Source organism: Ictalurus furcatus, chromosome 5, assembly GCF_023375685.1.
Source record: "Ictalurus furcatus strain D&B chromosome 5, Billie_1.0, whole genome shotgun sequence".
In the NCBI taxonomy this organism is placed as follows: Eukaryota; Metazoa; Chordata; class Actinopteri; order Siluriformes; family Ictaluridae; genus Ictalurus; species Ictalurus furcatus.
The window spans coordinates 31,114,720-31,131,645 of NC_071259.1; the positions used below are offsets into that span (position 1 = coordinate 31,114,720).

The following is a 16,926-nucleotide window of genomic DNA, read 5'->3' on the forward strand; positions in this document are numbered from 1 at the left end:
ATATAAATATTCATGTATCTGTGTGTATGTGTGTGTATATATATATATATATATATATATATATATATATATATATATACTCATATATACCTATATATACACATACATATACATATATGTATATATATATATACACACTCATATATATACTCATATATACACATACGTATGTGTGTATATATATATATATATATATATATATATATACACGCACATCGCTGAAAGAGATGTTTTTTTTATCCTGTTAGTGTTGCAGTAGTTCAAGATCCTTTGTTCTAGTCATTGTCTTTGATTACAAACATTTTATTTGTAATGAACTTTGCAGTTACGTTTTGCTGCTGCTGTGCTAATCATGCTAATTTCTGCTAGCATGGCTATGAGATTTTCAAGGTTAACGCCAATTTACCACAGGACACGGCAAAGTATGGTAACAGCTGCAGTAGCGCAGCTACCATAAAAGCGTATTAAAGTTAGTACATTCTATAGACTTGCGTTGTTTAGTTTAGTTTTTATCTGAAATATTTCTTTCATTAAAATCCAGTCTGTCTCGGTCCTTAATATACAGTGGCCTGTAGTTTTAATTTGGTGACTTTCTTTCCGTAACGACTGACTCTTCGTACTTGCGTAACTGGAATTTGTCTAATAAACTAAACTAATCTAGCAAGGCTATCTTGCTATACTTCGATTAAACAATTTCTAGCTAACTAGTAGCTAGAAGATTGAATTTAAAACATCTTATAAATCCATCATTTTAAGCTTTTGGGTTTTTTTTTTTTTTTTACACGCTTGTAAATTCTTATTTGCTTAAATGAATTTCATTCAACAGAGATATCATATGTAGCTATTGTTAATAAGACCACTTCGTTATTGTCAGCTACACAACTTTTAGCAATGAAGCGAAACGTACACACGCGCAAAATATCTATACAAGCATTCGTTTTTGCTCTTTTTGCACTTTTAGGAAATATGTGGTGAAATTTTTATATTTTTAACTATTTATAGTAGCGGTCGACAATCGGTTCTGATTAATCGGCAAAACCGATCAATCGGCACTGATAATTGATTGCTGGAACGGCCGGTTACACCGATAGTTTTTTCCAAGTTGTGTCCGTCGCGGGAGCGGCTGAGAAGGGTGCGCTGTGGTTATACGGTACGAGAGCGGCCTCTAGAGGCGAAATAAAAACTATCACTGACTAATTTCGTTGTGTTATTTGAAGTGTTCTTTAGTTTCATTTCGGATGTCTCTATTTTTATCTGTTATTTAGAGTGATATTCATTTATAATTTATATATATATATATTAATATTTATATATTTATTTCATTTTTAAAAAGTGCAGTACATTTTCATGGTACAGTCAGTACTGTTTATTTTTGTAATAGAGTTAAAGCAATAATACAATAATATAATAACGCCCAGGCGAGAGATTTAGAGAGATTAAAAATAAAAACATTTCCACATCCTTTTGCTTTCTTGATCTTGAGGTCTCAGAGTATTTTATAAGAACAAAAATCCAATTTTGGCTGATTTTGTTTTCTAGATTTCAGCCACAGCGACATCCGACGGGTTTTCCAAGACCGCCACATATAGTTTTAGGGAATTTCTGTCCATAGATACTTGCTCATTTTACAGTGTAAAGAGGAAGCACCAGTACAGCGCAAGCGGTATTATGTTGCTCTGTATGGATTGACATCACTAGCTGTCTAAGTCTATAATATGATATCTATATTCTAAAAAAAAAAACATTACTCAATGGAAATTACAGTAATGCAAAATAGTGTCACTTTTTCTATATATGTTTGCGGCTCTTTTAGAAGGAACAATGATCTTCCCTTTGTGTGTGTGTGTGTGTGTGTGTGTATGTGTGTGCAGCATGTGGGCTGTGATAAAATCCTCGGCTCGGATGCCCGTGAGGACCGCTGCCGTGTGTGTGGGGGTGACGGGAGCAGCTGCGAGGCCATCGAGGGCGTCTTCAACGATTCGCTGCCTGAAGGAGGTTTGTTTCATTCGTGTTTCCTTTTATTTATGGACCACGTTGCTTAAATACCGTTTTTGTTCCAACGTTGCGGATCCGTTTCTCCTGGCAATCCTCTGCGACTTTATATAGGAAGCCGTAGAAATGTCAGCTTAAGTCATCGAATTATGAAATAAAGTCGCCCGTCTAATTATAGGCACAGGGGCGCTGCGGATTTACAGTAGGTGTCAGAATACGCTCGGCAGACTATTCGGTTCGGAGAGAAAGCAGCACGGATTTCTTTTCATCTCCGAGTTGATGGAGTTTGCCGAGCGTCGAGGTGCAGTTCCTGGAACTGCGCTGGATTGGTCTTAAATCCCGCTCGCTGGCTGCATGAACACGTGGGTTGGGTTACGGATACTCTGGAGTGGAACGCTTGGTGCAAAAGCTCTCACCGTACGGGGGGAAAAAAATGACCCAGTTCAGCTCCTGTGGTCTGAATAAAGCAGTCAGATATGACTCTTCTGTCTTTGTAGTAATCCTGCAGTAATTCCTTGGCCCTGCTTCTCTATTATAATCCCATAAAGCAAAATGTGTGTGGGTGAGAGAGAGAGAATCGCTCTTTTATGTTCACTTTAACCACACACACTAGATACGAACCACTTACCTAAGCAATAAAACAATTTATGGCATGCTCGTATGGAAAAATAAGCTACAACGAGGGGTTGTGATGCAGCTGCGACTGTAACCATACCTACAACGCCATGCCCTGGAGTGTTTTATTCCTCTTATAAACACTTGACGGTTGAGGCTCTGGGTGACTGATCAGAAGGTCGGGGGTTCAAGCCTCAGCACTGCCAAGCTGCCACTATTGGGCCCTTGAGCAAGGCCCTTAACCCTCTCTGCTCCAGGGGCTGTATCATGGCTGACCCTGTGCTCCGACCCCAACCTCTGGGCATACTCGGGTATGCGAAGAAAAGAATTTCCCAAAAAACCCCAATGCAGCTTGTCTTGTTACCGAGCAACCACAAAGCGTCAACCCTTCTGTCCTGAAGATGTCGGAAAACTTAAAGGACTGTTACAAAGCGCTGACTCTGGAAACTCCTTCCGAAAATACAAAATAGACTAAATAATCTCCTTACAGAAAACTTCACAATGTCGACAATTACACACATTAAAATTAACATAAACCCGTGACTGTCCGAGCTGCTGTTACGGAAAATTAATCAATACCTTTCTAACCAATCAGAATCGAGAATTCAGCGGCGCTGTGGTATAAATGCCCAAAAGAAATCACAGTCTTTAATAGGTAAATAAAGCATTTATTGTGTATGTGAGCGGTAAGGCTTGAATAACAGCGCTTCATACAGTACTCACAGGCTTGGCACATCATGTAGGTCTCTGAGGGGCATTTGGTGGGGAAACATACTCGGCTATAGCGCGCGCCAAATGCCAGGATGCTGTCTCTGAGCATGCCAGGATTGTTTCAGGTCTGTCTCTTTATTTGTTATTCTTTATTTTTGAAAGTAGACGCTAAAACGCGGTCAGTGACATCGCACAATTTTGTACCGCCTTAATTTCAAACCATCTTATTGGTTTTTGGTCACTGTACTGTATGTAGCCTGGGGTTTTTATTTATTTATTTTTGAATCCATGTGCCATCTCGCTCCGTCTAAGATCCATGAATTGTGATAAATTCTCCACATTTATAACGCAGGCAGTGAAACCTGTCTTTCAGCATGGCTGGAAAACACGGGCCAACCTGGACTCAAATCAAATGAAAAAAAAAGACTTTTGGATCACGTTAAGGCCTCGTGAGAGCCAGCGTTAACACTTTTTCGCCTCATACCTACTCCAAACGACTCTATAATTGCTTTATGGAAAGTCAAACAATGTGTCTGTGTGTTTGCGTCGTGTTTTTTCTTTATCTTTTTTTTTTATTTTTTTAATCCAAGCCCAGTTATGGGTTGGACACGTGCCGCTTTTGAGAGAGCGGAGCGATTTTTAAGGCAAATTCATAATTACTTGCTCACATGCAAAGTCTGCACGATTCAGATATGTTTGAAACTCAAGGAAGAAAAGAAGGCAAGAATATATATTTATATATATGATCCATGCCAAGCCTGAGCCAACTTGCTGGGGTTACACTGTCTGAAGTCTGAATATCTGGCACCCTCATCTATTTTGAGACCGGGAAAGGAGGGGGTGCAGTTAGAGTCGGGGGAGCTGTATGAAGAGGAATAAAATACATGGATGGATAAGAAATGGCATGGAGGGTAGAGATGAGGATGGGGTGGACAAGAAATATATGAAGGGGTATGAGGGACTGCAGAGGGGTACTAAGAGCTATGGAGATGGATATGGAGAAGTGCAAAGGGTATGGATGGGTATCAATTGGTACAAAGTGAACAGAGGGGTAAAAAGGGGTACAGAGAGGTATGAAGAATTAGGGTTGGGGTTACAAAAGAAGGGGTGCACAGTAGGGATGTCACGATACCAAAAATCTAGTAGTCGGTACCGATATCACCAAAAGAACACGATACTCGATACCAAAGTCGATACCACGGTGTGGTATAAAAATAAAATAAAATAAATTAAATTAAAAACGCTCCTGGAGGACATCCTCCTCTGGCTGATACTGGCAAGGTGGGGGGGGGGGGGGGGGTATTTTAGTTATCAAACACTGTCTGACAATGAGTGGAGGTGCACTCCTAAACGCGCATGAGGCTACATGTAGCTGACAGGACACGGGCTGAATGGCGATGCATGGTGGCCCATTCGGAGGTAGTTTATAACATTGCAATATGTTAGCGTCGTTAACAAATAACAGGCTATCGCTAACATAACATGGAGCATAACGTTAGCTGGTTTCATAGCCACAATGCAGCTGCCTCAAACAAACATAATATAGGACCGTCTTTCAGGTGCTTCGCCCAATTCCAGGTGTTTCCTCGCTTTGTTTGAAATGAACGATGGCATCGGTTGCACACCGGAAACCGATACTACCTTTCCTCTCTTTTCTTCTCAACGAGTCAGGGCGGAGCTAAACTTGTTAAGCTAAGCTAATCTTCTGTAGTTTTTCCCGTGTGCTTTTAGGCGTTCTTCTTCTTCATCACTTGTGGACCGACTAAAACGCTTGCGCATATTCGCTGCCCCATCAGGTCTGGAAGAATTGCAACCACGGTACCTCCATTAGATCCGGTTCCAACGATAGTGCAGAAAAACGAGTGCCGTCACGTTTTAAGAATGTTGGTACCGACTTGGTACCAAAGTATCGGCTCTCATGACATCCCTAGTGCACAGGGGCATGGATGGTTTCAGAGGGGTACAAAGGGCTACAGCGTGGTATGGTGGGATGCAGAAAATTAAAAAGGGAATGGAAGGGTATATAGAGTTATAGAGGGTACAGAGGACTATGGAGGTCAGCAAAGTGGTTTGGAGGGTAACTGAATGGCACAGAGACGTAACCAAAGGGTACAAGGGAATATGAAGGGGCATGGAGGGTTGAGATGGGTACAAAGGTTAACTGAAGGGTACAAAGATATATAAAGGGGCATGGAAGGTTGAAATGGAGGGTAAGCAAAGGGTACAAAGGGATACAAACAGACATGGAGGGTCAGATGGGTATAAAGGGTTAATAAAGGATACAAAGGGATACAAAGAAGCATGGTAGGTTGTGATGGGTATGAAGGTTAAGCAAAAGGAACAAAGGTATACAAAGGGGCATGGACGATCAAGTTGTGCATAAAGGGTAAACAAAGGGTACATAGGGATATAAAGGGCATGGAAGGTTGCGATTAGTATGAAGGGTAACCAAAAGGGACAAAGGGATACAAGGGGCACGGAAGTTTGAGGTGGGTATAAAGGAATAACCGAAGGGCACAAAGGGGTACAAAGGGGCATGGAAGGTTGTGTTGGGTATAAAGGGTAACTATAGGGAGAAAAGTGATAAAAAGGGGTCATGGAATGTTGAGATGGGTTAAAAAGTGAGTTAAAGGGTGCAGAGGGATACAAAGAGACATAGAAATTTGAGTTGGAAATGAAGGGTATCTAAAGGGTGGGCATGGAATTTTGTGAATTGGGTTCAAAGTGTAACATAAGAGTATGAAGGGATATAAAGAGGCACAGAAGGATGAAGTAGGTGATTGAGCCCTATGGAGTAGTACCTATGGATGTGAAAAGGTACAAAAAGATACCCGGGGGAAATACAAGGACAAGTACAGGTACAAATGGACAATGGACAAGGACAAGTACAAAGGGCTTTGAAATGTAGAAATGGATTCACAGGGGTATGGAGGGTACAGGTGATGTTTGAAATGGAACAGATGCCAATGCAACAGTACAGAGCATTATGAAGGGGTACGGCTGGGCACCCTCGGGTGTAGATTTTGTAAGAAGGGAGGCCCAATGGTACAGAGGGGTATGAAGGGATATACACGGGTACAAGGGAATATAAATGTCAACACACTAGTATGAAGCGGTATGAAGGTAATAAGCGGGAAAAGATATGGCATGGATGGTACAAATGGGTATTCCAGGGGTCAAAGGGGTACTCCAGGAAATGGAAGGGATACAGATGGGTACAGGGTAGTATGAGGGGATATAGAACCTTATGGAGAAATATAGATGGGTACACAGGTTTATAGAAGGACACATAAAGTTCTTGTTGGGGCATAAAGGGGTATAGAGGGGTATGAAGAAGTACTATGTGGTATCGAGGGCTCAGAGGGATGCATAGAGGAACATAGTGGTATTAGGAAATGGAGGGATACCAGAAGGTTTTGGACATAAGCAAAGTGGTTGATACAAAAGGGTTGGAGGGTAGTTGGTTTATTCTTGTTGGAAAGAATTATATTTTTGATGCTGACCTCTTCCTGTCCTGTGTTATAGGTTCATCAGGTTTAAAGGCTTGTTCAAGAATGGCTTTTCAGATAGCAAAATTTTTTCCAAATAGCGACATTAACTGTGCCTATTTTAAAGTGTATCAAAGACTTTGAGTTTTTCTGCTGTGGAATTTACCATGCCACTGAGCCATGTACGTGGTGAATATTAAGTTAGAAGCAATAGGTCATGGGCTTGAGACTATTCCAGTAAAGCTGTGTGCTTTTTAAAGCAGCAGTAGTTTGGGAGGTCACTTAGCGAGCAATGGCCTGTGGTTTGAACCTCGGTCACTTCCCCAGCTATGGTGACCATTCATCCTGTCGAGCACATTTCACCCAGTTCCTACTGCACTGAGCCAAGGAATAACTTCATCTGTCAGTCAGCGCTGCCTCCAGCCCAAATGGATTCTCAATATCGGCTAAGAATAATCGTTGTGGCTTTCATCTGTCCTAATAAGGAAAAAACGCCCTGGGTGGAGTTGGACTTAGTGCTAGTGGCGGTGTTGGTGGTTGGGTGGGATGTTGACACTGGGTTGTTGGGTCAGTATTAAGGGAAGGGTGTAGCAGTTTATAGAAAGGCGAGTTTCGATTGTTATAATGATGGGTGTTTGATGTTTCTCAGGCAAAATTGTTACTTATCAGCACTTGCTAATAATGATGAGCAGCTGTAGCTGTTGTAACCATACTAGGAATTTTAAAATGGATAAAACATTCAATGGGTCCTGTCAACTAGTTGGCTGGCTACATAGTTTAGCTAATTCAGTCCCAATCTCATTTGCATTACAAATAGTGTTGGTTGCTGCATTTGTAGTAAGCAGCAGTCCTAAAACCTAAACCAAAGACAACAAGTCAACAAAGGAGTTTTGTTTCCTTCAACTCAAGAGAGTCAGGTGGCTGCCATTTCTTTGATGAGTGAAATGTCACATGATGAAATTCTGCTCTCTGACTGGCGACATAGAGAGAATTTGGAAGGATATTGGTGCTGTTGCATCAGAAAGTTTCAAGGGTATCATGGGCAGGTGTAAAAGTGCTTCTTAAAAGTTCGTTAGTGAACAGGATGTGGTAGTAGCCACTTGGTTGGTGCTAGGATCATCGGGAGTTATATTGGTTGGTGGAGGCATCTGGAAAGGTAGTGAGGTCATCTGTAGCTCAAATATAGTTACACTCTTGCAGGGAGGAGTGCACCGTGTGGTGTTTTGGGGTCATTAGTGGTGGAGTGGTAGGTGAGCCAGGTGGTGCTGGTGGATTACATCTGGGCTGAGCATTTTATTTTAGGCACTAGGACACCTCAGAAGGCTACACCCAGGACCACAGAGCCAGGAGAGGTCAGGCTTAAATTCTGGGCTTAAATTGATATTTGTTTGTGATTATTGAAATGCCACCAGTCATCTTTATTCTCTCTCTCTCTCTCTCTCTCTCTCTCTCTCTTTGTCCTTTTCACTTTTCTTCCGCGGTCTTACGAGCCCTGCCAGTTTTTTTTCCCCGCAGTTTGTTTACCACATGGCTTCTTAACTGTTAATATTTTTATTACTTTCCCTCTCGCTCGCTTCTTCTCCTGTCCACCGAAAACCCACAAGCTTGCAAAAATGACTCTCGTCATTTTTTTTTTTCCTCTCTCCGGTCTGGTTTTTTGGAGATGGAGTTATTTGTAGGATTGCGGTCGAGAGCTGGCCGGCGCTGACTGACCTCAGACGAGTTCGGTGCTCAGCTGTGGAGACGTTGCCCAGGAATTCAGCAGGAATCTCAAACCTCCGCTTAATGCTTCTCCCAGAGCAGGCCTGCTGTAGAGAACACCACTCACCACATTATTCCTCTGTGTAACCACGAATAAACTTCCATTTTTGTGTGTGTGTGTGGGTGTGGGTGTGGGTGTGTGTGTTCTCAGGTTATGAAGAGGTGATCAGGATTCCTAAAGGATCTGTGTTCATTCATATACAGGAACTCAACATTTCTCTTAATTATCTCGGTAAGAAAAGAAAGGCTTTTCGCTGGAACTGGCTTAGTTTGGTAATAACGACCTAAAATAATCTGTCATAAAGTTTGACTTGATCTGCAATCAGATTTTATTCCTTTAGTGCCCTTTGCAATCTCGATCTCACAGAAGGCCACAATACATAAATAAGCTCTATGTCCAATCCCGAAATGGTTTATTATGTAGGGGATTAACAGTCTTCGGGGCACGCGGTTACAGGAAGACAGTCAATGACAGTCTTATTTATTGAAGTAAGACGCGTCATACTTTTTATTTTTATTTTTTATCTATTTATAGTTACTTTTAACATTGTGGAATGTCTGGAAAACATGTTAGATCTGAGCAGTTATAATATAATAGCGGCTTGTCATGTTGCCAAGACACCAGAAAGTCCTCCATCCTGAAGACTTTTCCATGTTGGAAAAGTTACCGCTTTTACTTCTGAATATAACAAAACACTGACACTGGAGACTTTTCTTCATTTATGTATTTATGTGTTTGTTTGTTTGTTTATTTATTTATTTATTTAAATGTTATTTAGACTGTTTGCTGCAAACTAGAACATATTAGCAATTTGGCACTTTTTCATACAAAGACGTTAACGATGACGTATAAGAGCAAGCACGTTAATATTTAAACCCGTGATTCCGAACTGACGGCATGATGAGGATGATGATGATGACCTAGCATCATGATAGATTTTATTCATTACTAGCATCCTTAGCATCTCCCTTTAACTCGGGGAATATTCCTTTCTCTGGTGCACGCCTTCGCTGCAGTCCTGAAAAGCAAAAGCGACCAGTACTTCATCAACGGCAAGCTGACCATCGACACGCCGCGCCGGTTCGACATCGCCGGGACGACTTTCCACTACCGCCGACCCGCCGATCAGCCTGAGACCCTGGAGGCGGTGGGGCCCACCAATATGACACTCGTTGTCATGGTAACCACCTCTGGATTTTCCGGGAAAGCTCGTTTTGTCGGATGAAATAGCTGTCACTCTGAGCCTGTTGTATACACCCTAACTTCCGTTTACTCTTTGATACGATATACAAGTTTTTTGGTATTTGGCCAAAGGTTTGACAATCCCTAATTGCGTGTGTGTGTGTGTGTGTGTGTGTGTGTGTGTGGTAGGTGTTGGTGAGGGAAGAGAACCAAGGTATCCATTACCGCTTTAATCCCCCTATAAACAGAGACACTCAGAGCGTCTTCACCTGGCACTCTACATCCTGGAGCCGCTGCTCCGTCTCATGCGCTGGAGGTACGGAGCACCACACACACACACACACACACACACACACACACCCCTATACAGGTAGAAAGAGGACATTTTAGATACTTACAGAGCGCTCCCAGCTGGATTTGATTAGTACAGAGTAGTATAGAGTCTTACATTATACCCATACCCATTCATGCACCGGAAACATCAGTGACGAGAGAAGCTCGTGTGTGTGTATAAAATAGTGTGAAGCACGTTACATGTCTAATATCCCAGTCCGTTTAAATCAATAAGTGCACTTTGACACCTTTTTTCCTATTTGGTTTGTATTCATACCGCACGTAATTAAACAAACCTAAGGGGGATGCAGAGTAGGGGTGCGCAGATTAGTCAGAACGAGCCCAGAACAGTGCTGTGTGCACAAGAAGACGTGCGCGTGAGTGTGTTAACCTGAGGCTTATAGCTGTCTGACAGCAGGACAGGACAAGGTTGGGTGGGATTTGTTTAATATGGATGGAAAACTGGGAATGAAATACGCTGATACTAATTTTACTGTGTGTGTGTGTGTGTGTGTGTGTGTGTGTCTTCAGGGTTTCAGATCCAGCAGGTGGTGTGTAAGAAACAATCCGATCACTCGGTGGTTTTCAATCACTTCTGTGACAAGAAGAGCAAGCCCAAAGAGAAGAAACGTGCGTGCAACGCGGCGCCGTGTCCTCCAACGTGAGTAGACAGCGCTGCTTGATGTATGCGGAGAAGTGCGGAAAGCGCTTTCCTCCGAGAGTGTTATGCGTCCCTGTGATGCGGCATGAGCAGCGGTTGGCTGGCTTCACGTGTCGAGGCGTGGCTGGTGGGTGGGAATTGGCATGTGTAACAAATTAGGGAGAAAAACCGAGAAAAAAAGATCTGTTCACATGCAGCATCTGCTATACACGTCGGTATGTTTTAATAGAATGCATTAATATAATCTCTCTCTCTCTCTCTCCCTCTCTCTCTGGGTCTCAGCTGGTGGGTTAGCGAGTGGTCCGAGTGCAGCAGGAGTTGTAGTGGAGGCGTGCGGACGCGGGAGGTGCTGTGTAAGAGGAAGATCAGCTCCGTGGAAGAGAAGGTTCAGGACGATTCGTCCTGTCTCCAACCGCGGCCTCCCGTCACCGAACCCTGCAATAATCACACCTGTCCACCTGAGTGGCACGCCCTCGACTGGTCCGAGGTACATCCGCACCTGGTACACTCACTCGTATTCAAAAAGAAGTCTATAATTGTTCCCATTGTTTGTTTTTTTTTATTCAAAGACATCTGCCTACAGTAAATAAAAGTTCAATATTAGGCAATAAGGTTTAGTAAACAATTATTTATAGTACATAGTTTACTCATTTTAAAAATCCTTCTTTATTCAGTTTGCATGTTCTCCCCGTGCTTCGGGGGTTTCCTCCGGGTACTCCGGTTTCCTCCCCCAGTCCAAAGACATGCGTTGTAGGCTGATTCGCATGTCCAAATTGTCCCGTGTGTGTGTGTGTGTGTGTGTGTGTGTGATTGTGCCCTGCGATGGGTTGGTACCCCGTCCACGGTGTGTCCCCCGCCCCGTCCCCCGAGTCCTCCGTGTGTAGGATAAGCGGTATAGAGAACGGATGATCATAATCACTGATCTTCACACCGTCAAGTGTGGATAAATATTACAAGAAAGGACGTGCATATGCACGATGAAACATCAGCACCAGCGTTTAAAGAGCGTGTAGACGGTGGTTCAATAACACGATGAGAATCAAAGAAACAAATGCACAATAGTTCTGTTTGTGGTTTTTAAAAAAAACTAAACTAAACAAAAAAAAGCCCATTAAAGCAAAGACAGAGACGGTTTGTTCAGAGCAAATGAAACACCTTTGGGTTCGGTTATGAGTCACATCTCAGTGCCCTGATTAATGCACTCCTGCACAGCAGCGCTCCAACATCTGGATGAACTCCTTTCTGAAGAAGTATGTCCTGGATGTCACTGGAGCGAAGGAGAATCGTTCATTATAAACATGTTTGATTTGGACTTTAAATGTTGGACGAGCGAGTGATATTTTTGTTGTGCGTGTCACTTTGTAAGTGTATACTTACTGTCTGTAGATCATCTCCCTCTCTCTCTCTGTGTGTGTGTGTGTGTGTGTGTGTGTGTGTGTGTAGTGCACTCCCAGCTGTGGTCCAGGTTACAGGCAGAGGGTGATACTGTGCAGGAGTGGAGAGAGCGGAGATACTCTGGCAGAGTCCGAGTGTCCGAGACACAGCCGCCCCACCACCAGGATGCGCTGTAACCTGCAGCGCTGCCCTCCTCCTCAGTGGCTCACTGGACCATGGAGCGAGGTCAGACTGATATCCAGCAACAAAAATAATAATAAATTCAATTGAATCCCGGTTCACTTCTCCAAGCTGCGTGTGGTTTATTTTTTTTTTTAACAGAAAAAGTGCTGAAGTAGCACGTTTTGTGATCTGGAAAAAAGAAAGTGATGCTGTTACCATAACGACGCAAGTTTAACCTAGTGTCGGCTGACGAGCTAACCGAGCTTGCTGCCTAGATCCGATCGATTATTCTCGGTAATGCAGATGAGATAAAGATTGCCGTTTGTCTTTGCTGTAGCTTTGGAAGGTTTGGATTTTGGCAATAAAATATTTTCGATTCTGTATGTCGTAAATCGTATCGTACGTATATGGCAGTTTGTGCTCCATGTACGTTTTTTTTCCTCCCCCTCCCCCCAAAGCCGCCCCCCCCCCACCCCAGTCCCAACTTACTGTACAACCTGATTGGTCAGGAGGTTAAAAAAGGAAATAAATATATAAATGCTAAATTTTCGTCATTTGGTGCCTTCATGAACAAATTCCATGGTGTGTATGCTTATTTCTGTGTTTGTGTGTGTGTGTGTGTGTGTGTGTGTGTGTGTGTTCTTCCCAGTGTTCAGCTAAGTGTGGTATGGGGCATCAGATGCGCTCGGTACAGTGTGTGTCACACACCGGCCTGCCGTCCAATGAGTGTCCAGAGCTGCATCGACCCGCCTTCATGCAGCAGTGCAGGAGCAAGTGTGACCTCAGCGTCCCCACGGACAACCCTGAGGGTGAGGGGTCAAAGTGGGCCTCGGTCCATTGCATGGCAGCATTCACACACAAACACACACTCATTCACAAATAGGGGTAATTTAACATAGCCAATCTACTGTACCTACTGTCTACAAACATGTTTTTGGAAGATGGGAGGAAACCGGAGAATCCGGAGGAAACCCACACGAACACGTGAAACTCCAAACAGACAGTAACCTGAGCTCAGGTGTCTGTTTCTGTCTGTCTGTCTATCTATCTACCTGTTAATGCACAGGCTTAACAACACCACAGAAACACACACACACACACACACACACACACACAAAATATCTCCCAGTATGTTTCATGGATTTGTTTTTTTTTTTCCTCACCTCCCACTCCCCCCCCCATCCCCACTACACAGAGTGTAAAGATGTGAACACAGTGGCGTACTGCCCCCTGGTGCTCAGGTTCAAGTTCTGCAGCCGCCCATATTTCCGACAGATGTGCTGCAAGACCTGCCAAGGACACTGACCTCCTCTTTTCTCCTTTCTCTCTCTCACTCTCTCTCTCTCTCTCTCTCTATTTATCTATCTGCTCCCTCACTCACTACTTTCCATGCTCGGAGTGCCAGTCCTGCCTCAGAGAGAGAGAGGGTGGGGGGGTGGGGAAGGAACGAGGGAGAGAGACTGTGCTGCTGTCCTCCACTCTCCCAAACCAGCTGCTCTGGTGCAGTTCCTGTGAATGTCAGATGGTCAGAGAGAGATTCGTCTTCTGTTAGTTGTCCTGAACATGGTGCTAGTTCTTGTTTCATCCATACTTCAGACGGGATACTTCATTTCTACTCAGTTACAGCTACAACCGAGCACAGGACTGCACAGATTACTGCTTTTCCCTGCTTATATTCTCGTACCAGAATACAAATCCAGTTTCTACTGCGGCAAATGTTATTCCGTTATTAATTACGGCTCTTGATTCCGCACGGCCGCCATCTGGCTCTGGAGTGAAATCAGGAACCTTGTTTCAAGCATCATTTGCATTTTATTAAAATGGAGAAGATGTGGGAAGTTCTAAAAATGTCAAAGAAGGAAGTTTCTATTCACCCGGGCTTTTAGACTGATGAGTTTAATTGCGTCTCATCAGCACAGAACTGAAAACAAACTCGGTTTTGTCCAGGACGTAAATATCATCGTGATGAAGCTGTAATGTAAGGAAAACCCCCGAACTGAACTGTGCAGTGCTGTGCTGTGTTAAAAAAAACAACAACACACACACACTAATGACCACAATATTCACTGTTTACATCGTTTCTGTTTTTGACGTGTTTATTTTTACTATAGGAAATATTTCTTTGTCCTTATTAGGAGATTTCGCCGTCTGTGACGAGATCGCGTCGTACAGGTGGGAGGTTAAAAAAAAAAAGTCAAGATAAAATTCAGCCAAAAATCATATTTACACGGTGTTCCTCTCTCAGACGTATTCGATCAACCAAGAAATGTTGGTCGCGTGACGTTTTACGCCGATGTGTGCCGATGTGGTTTGGGACACGGTGTTAGTCTACAGTTCGGGGAAGGTGAGCGGAGTGGAGTGGCTTAAACACGTACGTTAATGATTCTCAAATTATTTCCAGATATTTATATTCTTGTATCGAAATTGTCGTCATGGTGACGGATGAAAACACGCCGTATCGTTCAAGTCGACTTTGCACGCTTATCCAAAGAAAGTTAGCGTCCTTCTGGCAATCAGGAACTTCTCAAAGATTTAGATGTCACATGAGATGCCTTTTTCCCTAGGCCTTTTTATCCCAGGCAAAGTGCATGTGTGTGGGGAGAAGTGAAAGACCTCCAGGCCTTTTTCCCTAGGCCTTTTTATCCCAGGCAAAGTGCATGTGTGTGGGGAGAAGTGAAAGATCTCCAGGCCTTTTTCCCTAGGCCTGTTTATCCCAGGCTAAGTGCACTGTGTGTGGGGAGAAGTGAAAGACCTCCAGGCCTTTTTCCCTAGGCCTTTTTATCCCAGGCAAAGTGCATGTGTGTGGGGAGAAGTGAAAGGTCTCCAGGCCTTTTTCCCTAGGCCTGTTTATCCCAGGCTAAGTGCACTGTGTGTGGGGAGAAGTGAAAGACCTCCAGGCCTTTTTCCCTAGGCCTTTTTATCCCAGGCAAAGTGCATGTGTGTGGGGAGAAGTGAAAGATCTCCAGGCCTTTTTCCCTAGGCCTGTTTATCCCAGGCTAAGTGCACTGTGTGTGGGAAGAAGTGAAAGATCTCCAGGCCTTTTTCCCTAGGCCTTGTTATCCCAGGCAAAGTGCATGTGTGTGGGGAGAAGTGAAAGATCTCCAGGCCTTTTTCCCTAGGCCTTTTTATCCCAGGCTAAGTGCACTGTGTGTGGGAAGAAGTGAAAGATCTCCAGGCCTTTTTCCCTAGGCCTTGTTATCCCAGGCTAAGTGCACTGTGTGTGGGAAGAAGTGAAAGATCTCCAGGCCTTTTTCCCTAGGCCTTGTTATCCCAGGCTAAGTGCATGTGTGTGGGGAGAAGTGAAAGACCTCCAGGCCTTTTTCCCTATTTCTTCAATTATATCTCAAATAATTCAGGTCTTCACTTTGGAGAAATACCGAGATTAAAGTCCGTCCAAAAAACCCCCCAAAAAATCGGATTCAGCGTACAGATCGAATCGGGTATGGTCTATTCCTTTTCACTTTATGTAAGAAAAATTTCAAAAGTCTTGGCTGATCGACTACTTTTGGGATGAAAAGAAACCTTGTGGGAATGCGATTTTTTTTTTTTTACTCAGTCGATCTATTCCTGTAATTCATTTAGTTTTCTTTAAAAAAAAAAAAAAAAAAAAAGTTGTTATGGCCTGATCAACCATTCAGTATAATAAGCTTCATAAAACCGTACTGTTATGGTCTGTAACATGCTTTTTTTTATATATATATATATATATATATACTGTATACTGTATAACCTCTCTGTGACTGTATTTTGTTTGTCCTGATCTTGCCATTTGGTCTGGGATGGTTACAGGAGTGTTAACCAGACAGTGATCTCAACATCTATTATTATCGCTACACCAGTATCGCTAGAGGCCATGAGTCATCGTCACCTTGTACTGCGGCATTCAGCTGTGTTTTCACACGTCGAGCTTTTATTTATTTCATTTTTTTTTTTAAACGGTAGTGTTCATAGGGCTACACAACCGCTTCATAAGTCCTTTATGACACGATGTACCCTTACATAAACGTTTAAGAAGCCTTACGTTAGGCGTCAGGTGTCACTAAGACGTTTTTGTCAAGTTGACCTAAGCGTTTGGTCGTGCTATGCCGTTTTCCAGGCTGACTTAACGTTAGAATGTTATGACAGCATTCGAGCTCTTCTTATAGCACTTCTGGTATGTCAGCGCTACGTGACGGCGATGGCGTGCAAAACAAGCGTGAGAACCAAACAAGCTCGGAGAAGATAGGTCATAAACGTTTGGTTATATTACAGTGTCTTAACATTGTCATGAGGTGTTCGTAAGACTCGTATAAATATAATCAAACGGAAGCCATTTTAATGAAGGGCCTGGGAAAACATACATAATCTGTAATAATGGTGTCATGGCATTGTTATAAGCCTTCATAGAATTATAATTTTTAAAAAAAAACAGTTTAGTTTAGCGCCTGAGGGGAAAAAAAAAACACACCATCTCTCATTAGGGTGTCATGACATTTTCACAATTGTTCATAAATGTTGTGTAAATAATCTGTCGTTATGGTGACATGACATACAGTAGTCGTAGGAATTGCTTGGGTTCTTATGAGCAGTTATAAGAAACTCACGTTACTTATACTGTTATAACAGTGTAATGGATGTCTTTGATT

General features: G+C 43.0%; 1 protein-coding gene across 5 annotated transcripts in view; it reads left to right on the plus strand.

Moving 5' to 3' along the window:
* Positions 1–15,936, plus strand: part of adamts10 (ADAM metallopeptidase with thrombospondin type 1 motif, 10) — a 64,362-nt gene extending 48,426 nt beyond the window's left edge. For 4 of the 5 annotated variants that reach the window (XM_053625761.1, XM_053625760.1, XM_053625763.1 and 1 more), the window contains exons 17-25: positions 1,872–1,995; positions 8,719–8,799; positions 9,585–9,748; positions 9,940–10,066; positions 10,615–10,744; positions 11,027–11,231; positions 12,188–12,364; positions 12,951–13,110; positions 13,497–15,936. In XM_053625761.1, coding sequence (XP_053481736.1) covers positions 1,872–1,995; positions 8,719–8,799; positions 9,585–9,748; positions 9,940–10,066; positions 10,615–10,744; positions 11,027–11,231; positions 12,188–12,364; positions 12,951–13,110; positions 13,497–13,606 — 1,278 coding nt within the window. In that variant the 3' untranslated portion in view covers positions 13,607–15,936. The remainder of the gene's footprint in view (positions 1–1,871; positions 1,996–8,718; positions 8,800–9,584; positions 9,749–9,939; positions 10,067–10,614; positions 10,745–11,026; positions 11,232–12,187; positions 12,365–12,950; positions 13,111–13,496) is intronic. The other variant, XR_008386017.1, reaches the window with a different exon arrangement.
* Positions 15,937–16,926: the final 990 nt, after the last annotated feature.